This window comes from Pseudochaenichthys georgianus, chromosome 1 (assembly GCF_902827115.2).
Source record: "Pseudochaenichthys georgianus chromosome 1, fPseGeo1.2, whole genome shotgun sequence".
Classification (NCBI taxonomy): domain Eukaryota; kingdom Metazoa; phylum Chordata; class Actinopteri; order Perciformes; family Channichthyidae; genus Pseudochaenichthys; species Pseudochaenichthys georgianus.
The window spans coordinates 14374121-14389928 of NC_047503.1; the positions used below are offsets into that span (position 1 = coordinate 14374121).

Here is a 15808-nt window from a genome sequence, read left to right on the forward strand (position 1 = left end):
GATGAGGCTACACTAATATGATTACTGACAGTATTTGAAGCTGGCCGCTCCTTCTGACCTTGTAGTTGGCGTGTGTAGCTTTGAGGACGTCGTAGAGCTTGAGGTAGGTGGGCAGGTGGTAGAAGTTGCCGACGGTGGTAGACTTGTTTACGGCGGTGGACCCCGTGCCGTCTGCTGGCCTGCCTGCTCACAAAACAAACATTTGAAATATTCAGAAACATAAGTAAGACTTTCTTTTAGGGCTGCACCATTGATCGAAAATGTTACCAAAATCACAAAATGGACGATGCAATGTGCAAATCACTGTAAGCGAGATATTCAGTAAAGGCTAAATATGTGAAAATATCATTCTGAAAGACCTACAAACGGTTTGGTACAGATCCTCAAAAAGAGAAAATGTATGCTTCATTCCCTCTATAACCGTTTATCATATTGGAATTACAATATCAGGCCATATAAAAGCCACTTGTTTATTGGTTTTAATTGAGCCGTGCTATAGCCTGTCTGTGCTGCTGCATGGTCACTGAGCATGTACCATTGTCTGTGTACAGTGGTGTAAAGAAACTAAATACATTTACTCTAGTACTCAAAATTGTGCTTGAGTATCTCAATTTTGTGCTACTTTGTACTTCTACAATTTAGAGGTAAACATTGTACTTTAACTCTACTACATGTTTTTGTAAAACACTTACATAAGACTTTAGTAACACCTCGACTAAATTCACAAACTACCCATCAGTAAATAAAATAATAAAATGTACTTTACCAACTATCATAAAAACATTAATGCATTAATAATTATAATAAACATGTGATATATATATATATCATTCCAAAATGGGCAAATCTGCATTATGAATACTTTTGGTACATTTTAAAGCTAAACATTTGAATACAGGACCTTTACTTGTAACAGAGTATTTATACACTCTGGTACTTCTACTTAAGTACTTCTTCCACCTCTGCCTGGGTATATAGACATAGAAATACACTGTATATGTACCTGTGTTGATGTCAACACTTTTCTTTGGGCTCATGGGGGCAGCACTGGGCTCCACAATATCCTTCTCCTTTCCTTTCCTCCTGATGGGACTGAGGGAGGGGGTGTTGCTCAAGGAGGGGAGGGTGGCCTGAAAAAAGGGGGAACAGATTAAATCATAATTAAATAATATAACAATCGGCCTTCCAGTGGATGCAACTATGTGATCCGCAGATATGACTGATCAAACCAAACAGAAGTATTGCAAGTGGTTACTTTAATAGCTGGTCCGGGGGGGGTGTCGTCCAGCACGTGGGCGCAGATGTTGAGGATCTTCAGTATGTGGGAGAAGAGCTGCTCCACCATGGCCACCAGGGAGCGCTCCGACAGCCCTGCCCATGGCTCCTCCATCTTGTTGGGGCCTCCACTGGTGTTGGTGCTCCCACTGCCGCCTTCCTCCTCTCCAGCCCAGGGGTTACGCATGCATTTCGGAGCCACAGCTGGGAACATGAATAACAGACTTTTTACAGCTTCTGTCTCTGTATTTTTAAGGGTAGTGACGTCACCAAAAAACTAAACCAAATTACTTTAAAGATTTAGCTCATTTCAATTTAAGGCACCAGATAGTTTGGCTTACTTGAAGCAGGTTTCTAGCCATTTCTATTTTCATGATTGTTGCACTTTTTGTAAGTCACTTTGGCTCAAGCATCAGCTAAATGAAATATCATGCTTTAAAATGATGGGTGAAAGTTCTTTGAGGAACTCGAGCAACATGAGTACTGAAAATAGTTGCTTTTATTAACCGCACCACCATTATTCATTTACATTTCAGAAGATGTTATCTTTACAGCCCAGAATGTAAAAAGGGCACTTTAATGCACTAAATAGGTTAAGCTTTGAGTTGAGACTGACACATTTGTACATTTTAAACAATAACAGTGAACCAATTAGTTGTTAACTTAAAAATAGAACTACATTTTTTTCTCTTTTGTTAATGTATATTTGCTCTTTAAATAAGCAAAAAAACATCTTATCCCAACTGACTTATTGTCTTAGGGGGCTTTACCATGTGAAGAGTACAGGTCACCTTCTTTCCTGAGACCCTCGCAGCACACGAGGAAAAACTCCCCAAAAAAAAAGCCCACAATTCATGGGGCAATTTGGAATAAACTTAAACAAAGGAGGGATCGCTCTTCTAAAATAATATATGAATCTAGAATTTCTATGAATATTACCCACCAGCAAGCAGATTGCCAGTCAGCAAAAGTGCATCTTGGTGTGAGGCCAGATCAAGTGGAAACCAGGCGGAGGAGAGTAAGGAGAGCACCATGTTGGCCATGCCTACTGTCAGAGTCCTGCGCTCAGTGTCGGGTGCAGACGAGGAGGAGGCTGAAGAGGCTGGAGCACTGCCGGTCTGCGACACACTGCAGAGCCGAGAGACAGGAGAGGATCAGTTGATATTGAGAAGAGAGGAAGGGAAAGGAAAAAGAAAGGAGGATGAAGTAACAAGAGAAGGAGTGCACGTACCTGAGGGCCCGGCCCCTGCTGCGGTTCAGACTCGAGCGGGAAGAGAAGCTGCTGCTGGAGCTCACATAGCCGCAGTGCCAGCCTGTACTCCAGGTGCACACTGGGAAATGTGTAGCCAGGAGGCATAAGGCCTCACAGCAGCCAAACTGTAGAGAAACAAGACAAAAGGAATAGTTTTCAAACATGTTCATATAAAAAATACAAGAGAGATGTTCTATTTAGGGGGCAAAGAGAAAGGTGTGAAAGCTCACAGTCAGGGCTTTGGAGGTAGAGGAGGTGAAAGCGTGGGAGATGGCGGTGACGACTCTGGACAAATTGTTCTCGATTGTGACATCAGACACGTTGTTGGACAAGTTGTAGCCTCTGTACGTCCTGCCAGAGAAAGGAATCACAGATGATTGACCAATGAGGCTTTAGCCTATGAGATGCGACATCAAAGGAGTGTGTTTCCGTACCTTGTGATGGTACTAACTGTGAACTGGGAGGGGGGTTGGGCCTCGTGCATCAGCAGCTGCAGGTAGACTGAACTCTGGTCCCGGGCAATCGCCACTACTGGGTCCACTTGACCCTGGTCGCAGTCGTAGAACAATCTGGAAACCAGCCTGTTGAGAGACAGAGAGAAGGGAACATTAGAAAGAAGACACCCCAAATTCAAAGTAAGTACAAAGAAAAGTGTACTTCAAAAAGCAAAACAAAGTCATGTGTTTTGGTCATCCAAACAAAAACCCACTTATCTTACTACTTGTAATGTGTTATATTGTTGCTATGTTATTGCTAGCAATAAGTAAGAATCTTGCTTCTGGTGTTTTTACAAGGAACTGGTTAAAAGAAGATTATCTAATGAACTCTTAATAAAAGGATCTTGTAAATAATGATATGCAAGGGAACAATTAGAAAAGAAAAGAAGATCATATCTTTGAAGATAGAAGGGAAAAATGGATGAGGTATAGAAGACAGATCATTACTAATGACCCTCCGGTTAGATTTGTCATCGATTCTAGGTATGAGCATCAATGATGTACCCTTTATCATCTGGTAGCTAAATCCCAATTCATTTCTAAAAAAGTAGATCAAATAAAAAAGTACCAACTCTGGGTTAGAGTTTAATAAATTGTAACTGATCTTTTCTTGTATGAAAGAAACTGATGATGAGAGTTTACCTGCTGACAGCTGACGCTGCCACGTGTCGGACTCTGGGGTCGTCATCTCCCAACAGACGGATGACCAAATCGTTCAGGACTCGGTCCTGCAGGCACAGCCGCTAGATAGAGAGGAATCGGACATATTAGGGACCACATGTTCCAAGTTTTGGTGTTATTTTGTGGTTAACATTATAATTAACTCAAGTTTAACATTTTGGCATCTAAAAACAGAAAAAGACTTACTTCTAATCTCTACAGAAAGACTACCAGGAAGATAGAATGGAGACTTACCCCAGTGTAGTGATGATCCCCTTTGTGCAAATGTTCTGTTCTTCTCTCCAAGAAATTCACTAACCTAAAAGAGAAAAGAGTGCATATCTTTACTAATAATCCCAGATATCAAAGACTTACCATAACAATATTATTGAGGTATATATATAAAATGTGTAAACAAAGAAATAAGGGAACGATTGAAATTCATCTTAAAACATTGTTTATTGTGCGTTTTGTAAAGAAACAGATAAATAACAGAAGATCTGTAGCCATTACTGAACAAAAGCCTGAAACAAGAAAGGAACTTATTGTTTTAAAAATATTACATTATCAAAGATAGCATATTGCAACACCCCTAACAGTTTATAAATAAAAAGCTTAGTTATTATACATTTGTATTCAAATAGCACGATGCCTCAGCCAGTAGCTCGGGTAACAAAACTAAAGTTTAAAATGATCGTACCGGAAGTCCATCTCTGCCAGAGTCTCCAAGAGCTCAGTGCGAACGAGCCAATAGGACGAGTCCCTCAGAGCAAGAAGGTCTATCATCAACTGCAGGCCCAGCTCACTGAGGGTACTGCTGCACACGGTCATGAGGCAGTGCTGAAACACACATTCAAAAAGGTCAGCCTCTTAACTCTTAACACACCCAATGATTACTAACATTACACAGCTTAGATGAATACTTGATTCCGAGTTGACAGTCAGTGGTCTGCGCTTTCTGTTCAACTCAAAAAGTTCCAGCCGGTACTACTTAGTAGTTTGTGGAAGTAAAACGATAATTTTAGATCAATAAAATCATGTTTAGATCAAACTGCTGTGTCAATGTATTTTTGTAATCAGCAGGAAAATATACAACGAGCCGCTGCATATTAACCCTTACATGTCTTACCCTCACTGCAGAGCAAGCCATCTTGCAGGTGACGGAGGATTCATCTTTCAGAGTTCTCTGGAGCAAAGGCAACAAGTCCACCAGGGACAGAGGGTTACCTGAAGATCAACAACATACAGGTGAGAGGGAATCGTTAATTAGCACACACACACACACACACACACACACACACACACACACACACACACACACACACACACACACACACACACACACACACACACACACACACACACACACACACACACACACACACACACACACACACACACACACACACACACACACACACACACACACACACACACACACACACACACACACACACACACACACACACACACACACACACACACACACACACACACACACACACACACACACACACACACACACACACACACACACACACACACACACACACACACACACACACACACACACACACACACACACACACACACACACACACACACAACACACACACACACACACACACACACACACACACACACACACACACACACACACACACACACACACACACACACACACACACACACACACACACACACACACACACACACACACACTAACCTGTTGCACTCTGCACACTGGCCAGCCAGCTGTGTATGTTGTAGCGTGTTTTGGTGAGTGCGGCTTGTATGATGGCTCCGCAGAGGATGGCTATGGCCCCTCTGATCTGGGGGTCCCCGTGGTCAGCCAGGCCCAGCATGTCACTGATATACTGCTGTTCTGCAAGGGGGCAAACAGAGAGAGTAGGGGTCAAAACAGATGCTGAAGACAAAAAAATGGTGGGAAAAAGTATTAGTGGTATGCAACTGCAGTATTTTTCAAAAATTAACACAAGAAATATTGACATATTACAGTAGGAAAAGCATTGGTCAAAATCAATGGCTGTATTTCATTCAGCTGCTTTAGTTTCAGGTTCCTGGGCTAGATTCTTTTACTTTTTGTCAAAGTGGGTGAGTTGACCTGGAAGTATCAGAATGGCGGCCATGATGTGATTCTCTAAATGCTATTGAAAATGTCTGCAATGCCTTTATGGAGATGCAGTCCCATGACTTGTTCAGGCATCGCATATCTAAATAGGATTGTATCTCCAATGTGTTTGTGTCCCTACCTACTACTGGAGTGCCGTCCAGCGGCTCCAGGTAGAGGGAATTAAAGAAGGCTTCAGGGTGGAGCGCTGCTGCAGCCCCGATGCAGCTGACCGCCAGAGCCTTCACGCTCACTCGCACCTCCTTGTCAGGGGTCAGACCTGGGAAACATAACAGAGAAGAGATGAATATACAGGCATGGTGATGTTCAAGGCTTCATAACAGGCTTTGTATCATAGTAAATGGCATGTTTGGCGAGCTTTCCAGTGGCTCCGACATGATAATCGTAACAAATGCGCTTTTTAAATAAAAAAAAACACCTATGCCATATTTTGATAATACTCACCATTTTTCTGTCCCGTCAGTAGGAAGGAAGCAGCGAGAAGCCGTACACAGTGCACCAGTGGCTCCGCCCCTTGGTCTGTGTAATGTCCGATTGGACCTTTTATCCGTGATGGCTGAGAAGAAGGGATGTAGAATTAAAGCCAGATGTAGAATCATGCCGCTTGCTACACAATACGGTGCAAACAACTGACAAGGATGTTTTCTTGGTGTTCCCATACCTTGACGTCAGGTTCAGGTTCGGCGGGCTCGTCCTTTGGTATGAAGCGGTCCACGCTGCTGTCTGAACCCTGCCGGTTGTGGCCTCGGCCGTCGAAGAGATGAGGTTTGCTCAGAGCTGCACACAAGCACACAGGGAACCAATACGCATTTTAAAGCCTTATACCGATAAGTTTCAGCCAAATAATTACTGGGAATTCTACGCACAACTGACAGATCCAAAGTTCCGCCTCCTTTTAGTTACCGTTGTTAAGTCGGAAAAGCTTGACAGTATTCGTTTCTGGGCCAACAGCATGATTTTTGTATGCAATTAAAAGGAAATATTCTAAATCATAACTTTTACAGTTGTGTTTTATATGTTGTCTATATCCATATAAGTAACTTGTGGGCGGCATACAGCCTAAGAGAAATAAATAATATAAACAAAGTAAGGTCAGTCTTTAGCTTTTCTGGACACATTTCATGTTGTTTTCTTAACTAAACCAAATCTAGTTAATGTATCCACAACATTAAAGGGGAAAATCAACATGGTTAATGTTGGTGATCTGACACCAGCTATTCTTGCTTTAGCATGAGCTTACTTAAGATGTGACTACATAAAATGTGTCTGTTAAGATTTTGACACCAATCAAACATTACTTGCCTTATAATGTTCCCTTTGTTCTGACATAGCATATCTCAGTGTCACAGGAAAGGGACAATTCACAGAGGTTTTACCAGATTAAAAGCTTCCTTAAATGTGATTGGAGCACAGAGCGAATGGGGTGGGACTTAGGAAAGATCAGTTGTGTGTGCACAAACATACCCAGAGCTGACTGGATGAAGGGTTCCTGGGGCTCTTCCTGGGAGGAAGGTGCTGCTCCTTCATCTTCTTCATCCTGTAATGTCCCGATCTGCATCCCTGAGTACTGGCTCTCACTGCCGTCCAGCACCTGATGCACACACACAGAGCCGACTCCTCCAGTTAGGAACAAAGCTCACACAACACACACACCATATGCAACACGTTTGAAAAGCCACCGCATGCAGAGTGTATTGAAATAGTTTAGGCTCATTCAGTTAGATTTGTTGGATTAGAGACAAACGACGACTTCAAGTCAAACGTTCTCTTTTTAAAACTCGATTGGATCATGCTTGGGTCACTTCATTTACAGCAAATGAACTACACACAGACACGGGAAAGAGCACAGGCTTCAGAACTCAATCCACCAGAAGAAGAGCAAGCTTTTGATCCGAACAACTCAACTTTGAAATTGATTCCTTTTGAATCAAGTCAGTATTTACACAACACAACAGTACAGAAATGTAATTTTTCCAAGCAAGACGTATAGTACTCTTCCTTAAAAACAGAGGCAATAAATCATTATTTATCCAGTTGTGACCTCCGCCGGAACAAAAGCCCATTACCGTCTCTTGGAAAGGCAAATCTGAAGGACAACATTTAAAAGAAAAAAGGAACAGATGGCCTTCATGCTTCTACTTTGAACTCTTCACTGCAAGCCATCAACATGGGGGTTTGGGGTTGCTTGTTTTTTTTTTACAAAGATATTTTTAAAGCTTCTCATTTTGGGGAGGGAGTCACTGGAAACGAAGGGGAGAGAAAAGGGGGCAGAACGTTTTCGCAATAACAACAAGAAGGGGAACGTAGCAATAGGCAGGGGAAACTGAGTGCATGGAGGAACGAATGGAGATAGAGAAAGCCAAAAGTTTCCAGACAAGCAAGCCCCTCCCACTTGGTTCAAAGTGTCCAATTGGCTGACCTTGTCACTAGTGCTAGAGGAGGAGGAGGTGGCATAGAAGGAGGAAGAGGAGGAGAAAGAGAAAGAAGACGACGAAGAAGAAGAAGAAGCTGTGTAGACGGAAGAGTCGCTGTCTGAGGCATCGGGACCCTCGGTGGAAGTTGGTGAGGGAGGGGACGGCTCCATCACCCGCGGCAATGGAGTGTGTGACTGCGGCGAAGCGGGGAGAGGGGTAAAGGAGGGGGGGGGACCGTAGAGGTAGAACTGTTAGAGTGGACACCAACATTTCTCTGGAGGGGGAGCAGCTAAAGTGTGTGATGACTCATCTTCTGTATTCTTAGGGGCACTTCAAACTTTTAACAGCATCAACCGCGACTGTTAGCGAATATATCGACTAAAAGAATAAGAGTTGCAACAATTTATTTTATTTTAAAGTTATTAAGATTCCTAATTTTTTTCTATTTAAGCTGCCAATTTCAATTTTCTCAAATTAAAAGACATTTCAATGGGGGCATATACAACAATTGTGTTACTACTCTCATGGAAAAGTCCAACTCACTTGTATAATAATAATAATAATAATAATAGACAATGAAATTATTTTAACATATGGCATGAAGTTACACAAGAATCTTGTCAAAAAAAAGAAATTGTGTAAGGTTGTTTTTAAATGCCTTTTTAATAATGTATTTATGCTGTATTTGTTCTTAAATGTCTTTTGCTTTTAATCTGTAAAGCACTTTGAATCGCCACGTGCAGAAAAGTGCTATATAAATAGAAAATAAAAAATTGCCTTGTACCTCTAATTACTATTTTAGATTAGCTTGGGTTACAAATTGCAAACTTTGTTTCTTCATTTGTGCTGCAGAACTTTAAATATGTCCTGGAAAAAAATCATATATGAAGCTGATCGACTATGATTTCAAATCTGCTTACTCACTGTAGTGCTCCCCATTATATGTTTCATTTGTGTCCACTTGACTGTCTCCTCCATGATTTCCTGTTTGTGTTTTTATCTTGTTCTGTTGCCTCTTAGCTTTTATTTTATTTATTTATTTTTTTAAATTGTACGGTGTCCTTGGGTGTCATGAAAGGCGCCTAAAAATAAAATGTATTATTATTATTATTATTATATCAAGTTAATGCAATATTACTAATACTAGTATAATGTTTTTATTTTATTTATAAATAGTGGGAATTAATATTTGTCCATTCTAGAAATCCTAACCCTATGAAGCATAGCATCATTCATTCACTGGGTCTAAGCCATGAGGGACATCAGTTACACAGCTAATTATGAGTGCATGGTAATTAAGTATTTCAAAGTCTAGGGAAGCTCACTGTCTTCTGCGTTTCATACATATACACAGAAGTACCGTTTAGTTAAGCTGTGTTGTCAAACCATATTAAATCTCCCTGGCATGCCCAGTCAGACTGACCAGTTCTGCTACATCCGAAGGGGTGACGGCTGAGTCCGGCCCCTCCGTGGTGGTCTGCGAGGAGTCGCTGGGTGGAAGGGAGCGGTCGTTTGTGCTGAGCAAAGGCCCGCCGTCTCCTAAGGGTACTGCCTCCGTCTCTGGGGTGGTGTAGTCGGCCGTCTCTGGGGTAACGTTGGCCCCACCGCTGGAGCTGCGACTGAGCATTTCTTCCTCGTTGTCGTTGGGTGACTCAGGAGTGTCTGAAGCCGAAGTCCCGCCTCCTCCGCCCTGCTCCGAGGAGGCACTGAGGTCCGTGGACTCGCCGGGCTGCAGGGTATGCTGGGAGGAGCGCGGCTGCTCGGTTATGATGTCCACCTGGGCCGCCGAGGAGCCGTCCGCACCAACGACTGACGCTAAAGCAAAGATGCACAAAGAATAAATACTTTTTACAGCTGTAAGTCTCATTGAAGCTGCCGATTTTACTTCCTGGTAGGTGCATCTCACCTGTGAATGTGACCTCCGTTCTCTCAGCGTCATCCTCCAAGCCGTCCTCCTCTCCAGAGAGCATTTTACCTGGAAACACACCTTTAGAGTCAACATGACATCGGCACCAGAGCTATGTACTAGACTGGTGCAAATGTTATAGTACATTAAAAACCAACAAAAGGCTGCACCTCATATTTTTTGAGAGAATAATGTGCATTATTCAAATTGAATCTAGAATCAAGAGGACAATCAAGCAGCATAGGTGACTCAGTTTAAGGTAAATTAGCCCAAAGGCTGAGGTGAGCACGGGAGATAAATAGACTAGTCACCTCTTGGTTTCCTAAGAAGGAGTGGACTGCAGGAAGACCCTCCCCCCGCTGCAAGTGGCAGGAGACAGGAAGTAGAAACAGGAGAGAAGCAGCAAAAGCTCAGAAGGACTCGTTGGGAACAGCACAATTATTAGAGAAACAGGGAAAGTTAGCAAGCAAAGAAAAAGGCTGCGAACACGGACCAAAGCAGGAGCTAGAGCGGAGCGACAGCACAGTTTGCTCGACTACCTGGCGAAGGTTAGGGTTAACGGAATGAGATCTACCTAAAGCAGATATGTTAGCGTCCCGGGTATCAGGCGGGTACAGAGCCCGGATTGTACAAAAGCTTAATGGAGACAGTCCCGTCTGAGTGATGTGTTTACCAATGAGCTCCAGGATGCTGCCGGAGCGTGCGCGACTCTCTGCGTCCTGCCGGAACACGGAGCCATGCAGGATGCTGCCCGCTGTGATGAGCATGTGCAGGAGCTCTGGCGGGGGGGTCCTGAACATCTGCTGCAGGAGCTCCAGAGACGCTGTGACCACATTGTGATCCCAGTGCTGCGTGTAGTGTAACGTCAGCTCGTACACCTTCGGACACACAAACGTGAAATGGAGCAAATACTCAAAAAAGAAAACAAAAAAATATCCAATCGATTTTCTGTCTACCTGTAGGAGCTGCTCAGGTGAGGGCTGGACGTCGGCCTCCTTCCTCGTGACTCCGAAGCTTCCTTTGAGGCTGGATGTGTTAACCTGCTGCTGCAGCAGAGGCATCAGGTAGCGAAGGGTCAACAGGACCCCCAGAATTAGGTGTGTGGGATGCTCCTCATCCACGGGAACCAGCAGACCTAACACATGAAAGGACAGGTCAGGGTGTGTGTTCTCATTCGATGTCTGTTGCCTGGGTGCTTCAACTAGATCTCAAATGTTCGCTGGAATAATCTTATAGGGATATTTCAGTGGATTTTCGGTGGGAACATATGCTGAATTCAACATCAAATGGAATGATAATGAGCGCTTAAATGAAAGTGGGAAGGGGAAAAGTCCAGAGCATGTGTGGCCTTACCCAGCAGCACATTAAGGAGCCAGGTGTAGAAGTAGCTGGCGCGTCTGGAGTGTTGGCACACGCTGACGGCGGAGCTGGCTGCTGTGCGTCTGATGGTCGGGGAGCTGGACTTCAGGTTGGCCACAAAGGACTTCAGCAGCACCTGGGACCACAAGGGTTGGACTACAATGAGAGCCAATTTTTGCAAGATGTACCTAATACATTTTGCAAACTAATAAATTAATATATAAACACACCCTTTTCCAGTCATTTTTGTTAAATGATAAATGCTACATCTTAAAAATGATAAATTTGTCATAGTAATGTAATCCGAACAATTCATTCATCCAAGGAAAATTGGGTTTTGTGAGAGTTGCTCCATTTGAGATTTTAATTAAAAGAAAATATAAAAAAAAAAAAAGTGTGCACACTTTTGTTCTATACAGTGGTGTATTAGTTGTAATAAGATGTTAAGTCTTCGAAATTACATTCTTAATAATGACTTCCAGGTAAACTAACTCAAGCACATTTTTGAATAGGAAACAAGACAAAATGTAGAAAAACAACCATTAAAAGCTAAAGTTATCTTAACCCAAATAACATTTCCATAATAAACAGTTGTGATGTTTCTGCTCTGTGTAGATGCCTTGATCTCGCCGTCATTGGCGAAGTGCCCCAAGGCGGACATGATCTTGGGCATCGCAGCAGCCAGAGTCTCCTGCACACTCTCCTCCTGCCGCTTGGTGATTCGGGAGAGGCACGGCAGCAGGTTCACCAGGTAGGGTCTGCAACACAGATGAGGAGGATGGGTTCAAACTAGTGTTGTCACAATACCAACATTTTGGTTCCGATAGCAAGTTAAGAATTGCGATTCCGATTCTTTTTCGATACTTTTCTTAAAAAAAGGGAAAGTCTTAAATGTAATTATTGTGCTTTATTTCACACGAGAACCATAACAAACTTTTAAACAATGAGAAGAATAAATAAAATAATGACAATAATTCGTATTCAATAAAATGAATACATGTCTCACAGACAGGCCTCGTGGTGTCCGTAGGCTTGCCCTCACTGTCAGAGATATATCTCAAATACAAATTTCACTTCTGGCGTCTTTTTTGTCAACAAGCCGAGGCGCAGCGGCAGCTGCACTCCCACTTGCAGCCATGCTTCTCGTTTTCTCACATGCTCTGGCAGCTAGCGCGTGCACGAGAGAGGGGAGGCACTTAGAGCGTGCTTGAGAGGGGAGGGACTCCAGGCACGGAACAGAGCGCTGAACACACATGGCTCTTATTAAAACGGCGCTTTCTCACCGGAGTACTTTTCCCCGTCATTCTTAAAGTACCGATACTAATGAAACGGTGTACCGATACTAATGAAACGTTTTTAACGGCAGGGTATCGCGGTATCTTTCAAGTATCGGTACACCGTACAACACTAGTTCAAACGCAAATCAGTAAAAGTTTTTATTTTTAACATCAGTATCAGTGGAAACATGTTCAGTAAAAAGGATTTACCAAGAGTTAGTAATTGATGTTTCTTCCACTAATACATTCTGATTGGGAGGCATGCAATGTTAAAAAAAATAACACATTTTTCTTTAACTAATAACTGATTTTTTGAAGGCAAGTTTATAATCAGAGCCAAATGTGAAATGCTTCAAATGGGGTTTCCCCTTATGTTATTAAAACGGTTTTGTCACATGAATGAAGTAAAAAGTCCTTTCCAGGCATTGTGTGTGCATACCTGCATTTCTGTGGTCTGATGAGGTGAGCGAGCTCGGCAAACCTCCACAGAGCCGCCCTCAGACTCCGAGAGGCACCATTCTACAGAGACAGACTCATTCACATCAGAGTGATTTCATTTTCACTCGTTAGATTAAACACTAGACAGAAACCAAAAAAACACCACAAAAGCATATCTTTATACCTTTTTAATTTCTTTGTACAGCTCCAGCTGCAGTCTAGGCAGGTTGGAGTCCATCAGCGCCTGAAAATAAACATTACAAAAAAAGTATTTCAGTTGTTTATTTCACACCTTTTTAATACACAAACTCAAATCACAGCTTATTTTTCTGTAAAGGCACAAAAAATGTATAGATGATAAAAGAAAAATTCTCTTAGGCCACCAGTGCCTTTAATGGAGACAGAGTTGAAAGGGGGAGACGGAGGGAAGGAGGGAGAAGTACAGGGTCCTGCTCACTTTAATGATTTTGTTCAGGCACTCGTCGGCTACCATCCGGACATCTGATTCGCTGTCATCACTGCAGAGCAGGAACATCTCCATAGCGATGCCCAGCAGTTTCTGAAACTCTGGAGACGTTCTGCTCCCAGAACCATAGGGAGGAAAAGTGAGCCAAATGTCATTACGCACATACATATTTTCAGAATCAGAAGGGGTGAATTTCAATGTAGCCCAGCTCAAGTTTCATTAAACACACACTGTGAAACGTTCATTTGATTGAATAAAACAAGTTAAATCAACAAGGCCTACCTCAGAGACTGAGCCACGATGTTTTCACATATTGTCAGACAGTGGGTGACCCTGTCCTTCTTCGTAGTAGCCTGTTCTTTTTTCCTGTGAAAGAGAACATGAGGAGTTTGAGAAAAAGGGATGGAAAACAAGAGAAAAGAGGTACTGAAAAGTAGCTCCAAGAAATGTAATTGTTGGAAGTCATTCCATCGCTAAACAGGACTATAATTAAATATCTTGCTAACAGCCAGCACAACAGCCAAGTGGATGGAATGCTTAATATCTGAAGTCAGTACTGCCCAGTAAAACACGGCAACACTGGTCATTTATGTATGCAACTGGGTAATGCTGTGTATGAAGAGTGAAGGATGTAGTGTAGTAGTGATGGGCATTTAGATTCCCTTTGGGGACACGAATCTTTTGATTCAGTTCACTTTAAAGATTCGTTCACCGGTTCGCGAACGACTTCTGGTGATTTGCACGTTCGCGAACGATTCGTCTTTGTACTTAATTCGTTCAGTGAGTCTTCACTACTGCCGAAGTCCGTACAAGAAGTTTGCTGGCGTAAAATGTATGATATTAAAAACACATTTTACACCTCACCTTGTTGCCCCATAAATTATGCTCTGGGAATAGGCTACATATTATTTAAGAAATATAATTGTCCATTGTTAAATCTCATAAATGTGTGCCTGACAGCAGGCTAGCACTTTATACTTTCAAACCAATGCATGTACTCAGGGGCGGATCTGGAAAAATATCCATGGGGTGGCAAGAGGGTGGCAGGAGAATTTGAGGGGTGGCATCCCCTGGCAGAAGTATATGCTGATTTAATCGCAGTCATATCAACAATGTTAACTTGGAAAGCCACAATATTAATATTTTAACTCAATAACATTAGGTGACATTATTGTGGCACATCAGTAAAGCCTTACATATAAATATATAAGATGGCAGACATAACTTAATGAATTTTAACTGAATGAGTTGGTTTCACTCTTAGACCAGCAGGGGTACCAAATCTATGCAGACTGCTGCAATAAGTACATTAATTAACTGTCTCATCGATGTGTGTCTGTATGAATATGATAATATTAACAATAATATTATTCCTATCAGCTGTCAATCACTGTTATGATTCACATATTCAGTGTTATTATTAAATAAACTATATTTTTTGGAGGAGTTAATGATGAATGTTCCTCAAGATGCTTGCTCACCCTCCTTCAAATTTGAAAGACAAGTAATTACTATCATAAATCAAAAGAACAGTTCAGCGCCCCACAACTTCATTGCAAACAGTTACAACCTTGACTTTACATCAGAAAGAACAAACATTAAAGTAGTGACTAACTGCATCAGTTAGGGTTAAAAAACGTGTATTCAGCTAAAACATAAACATCGCTGCAGTTATTATCCAGTGGAAAGTCCTTACCTACTGGCCTAGTTAAATCAAAGTGGTTACTTTCTTTTGGCTGGGCAGTGAAGTTTTACACACCGTCTTATTTGACTTTCTCAGGACTTGAAACAGTTTTTGGGGGCAGACCCCCACAAAGAAGAAAACAATTATACACACGTAAGGTCATCATCTTAACATTTCATTTAATTTCAAACCTTTATTTATACAGATGAATCCCAATGAGATCATTGATCTCTTTTTCAAAGGAGACCTGCTCAAATAGTTTCACATGAAACATAAAAACATAAATAGAACAACAAAAGGACATCATACAGCATCATTTACATAATTATCCACATAAACAGGTACCAATAGCTTCCGATTGACTAGCATCCAACCGAGCTTTAAAAACATTTAGTGGCACCAGATTGTTCAGTTTCCAAGTTAACAGT

General features: G+C 42.1%; 1 protein-coding gene across 3 annotated transcripts in view; it reads right to left on the reverse strand.

The window, feature by feature from the left end:
* The window catches only part of htt (huntingtin), a 71941-nt gene that overhangs the window by 46449 nt on the left and 9684 nt on the right, over positions 1–15808 (reverse strand). For 2 of the 3 annotated variants that reach the window (XM_034089781.2, XM_034089465.2), the window contains exons 2-28: positions 13979–14062; positions 13688–13808; positions 13415–13474; positions 13232–13311; positions 12135–12273; positions 11510–11651; positions 11113–11291; positions 10830–11034; positions 10468–10515; positions 10157–10225; positions 9674–10065; positions 7301–7427; positions 6498–6613; positions 6281–6392; positions 5958–6095; positions 5411–5569; positions 4814–4911; positions 4385–4524; positions 3940–4003; positions 3667–3767; positions 2962–3108; positions 2758–2878; positions 2507–2652; positions 2219–2403; positions 1256–1479; positions 1004–1130; positions 59–183 (exon numbers count right to left, since the gene is read on the reverse strand). In XM_034089781.2, the coding sequence (XP_033945672.1) occupies positions 59–183; positions 1004–1130; positions 1256–1479; positions 2219–2403; positions 2507–2652; positions 2758–2878; positions 2962–3108; positions 3667–3767; positions 3940–4003; positions 4385–4524; positions 4814–4911; positions 5411–5569; positions 5958–6095; positions 6281–6392; positions 6498–6613; positions 7301–7427; positions 9674–10065; positions 10157–10225; positions 10468–10515; positions 10830–11034; positions 11113–11291; positions 11510–11651; positions 12135–12273; positions 13232–13311; positions 13415–13474; positions 13688–13808; positions 13979–14062 (3649 nt within the window). The remainder of the gene's footprint in view (positions 1–58; positions 184–1003; positions 1131–1255; positions 1480–2218; positions 2404–2506; positions 2653–2757; positions 2879–2961; positions 3109–3666; positions 3768–3939; positions 4004–4384; positions 4525–4813; positions 4912–5410; positions 5570–5957; positions 6096–6280; positions 6393–6497; positions 6614–7300; positions 7428–9673; positions 10066–10156; positions 10226–10467; positions 10516–10829; positions 11035–11112; positions 11292–11509; positions 11652–12134; positions 12274–13231; positions 13312–13414; positions 13475–13687; positions 13809–13978; positions 14063–15808) is intronic. The other variant, XM_034089628.2, reaches the window with a different exon arrangement.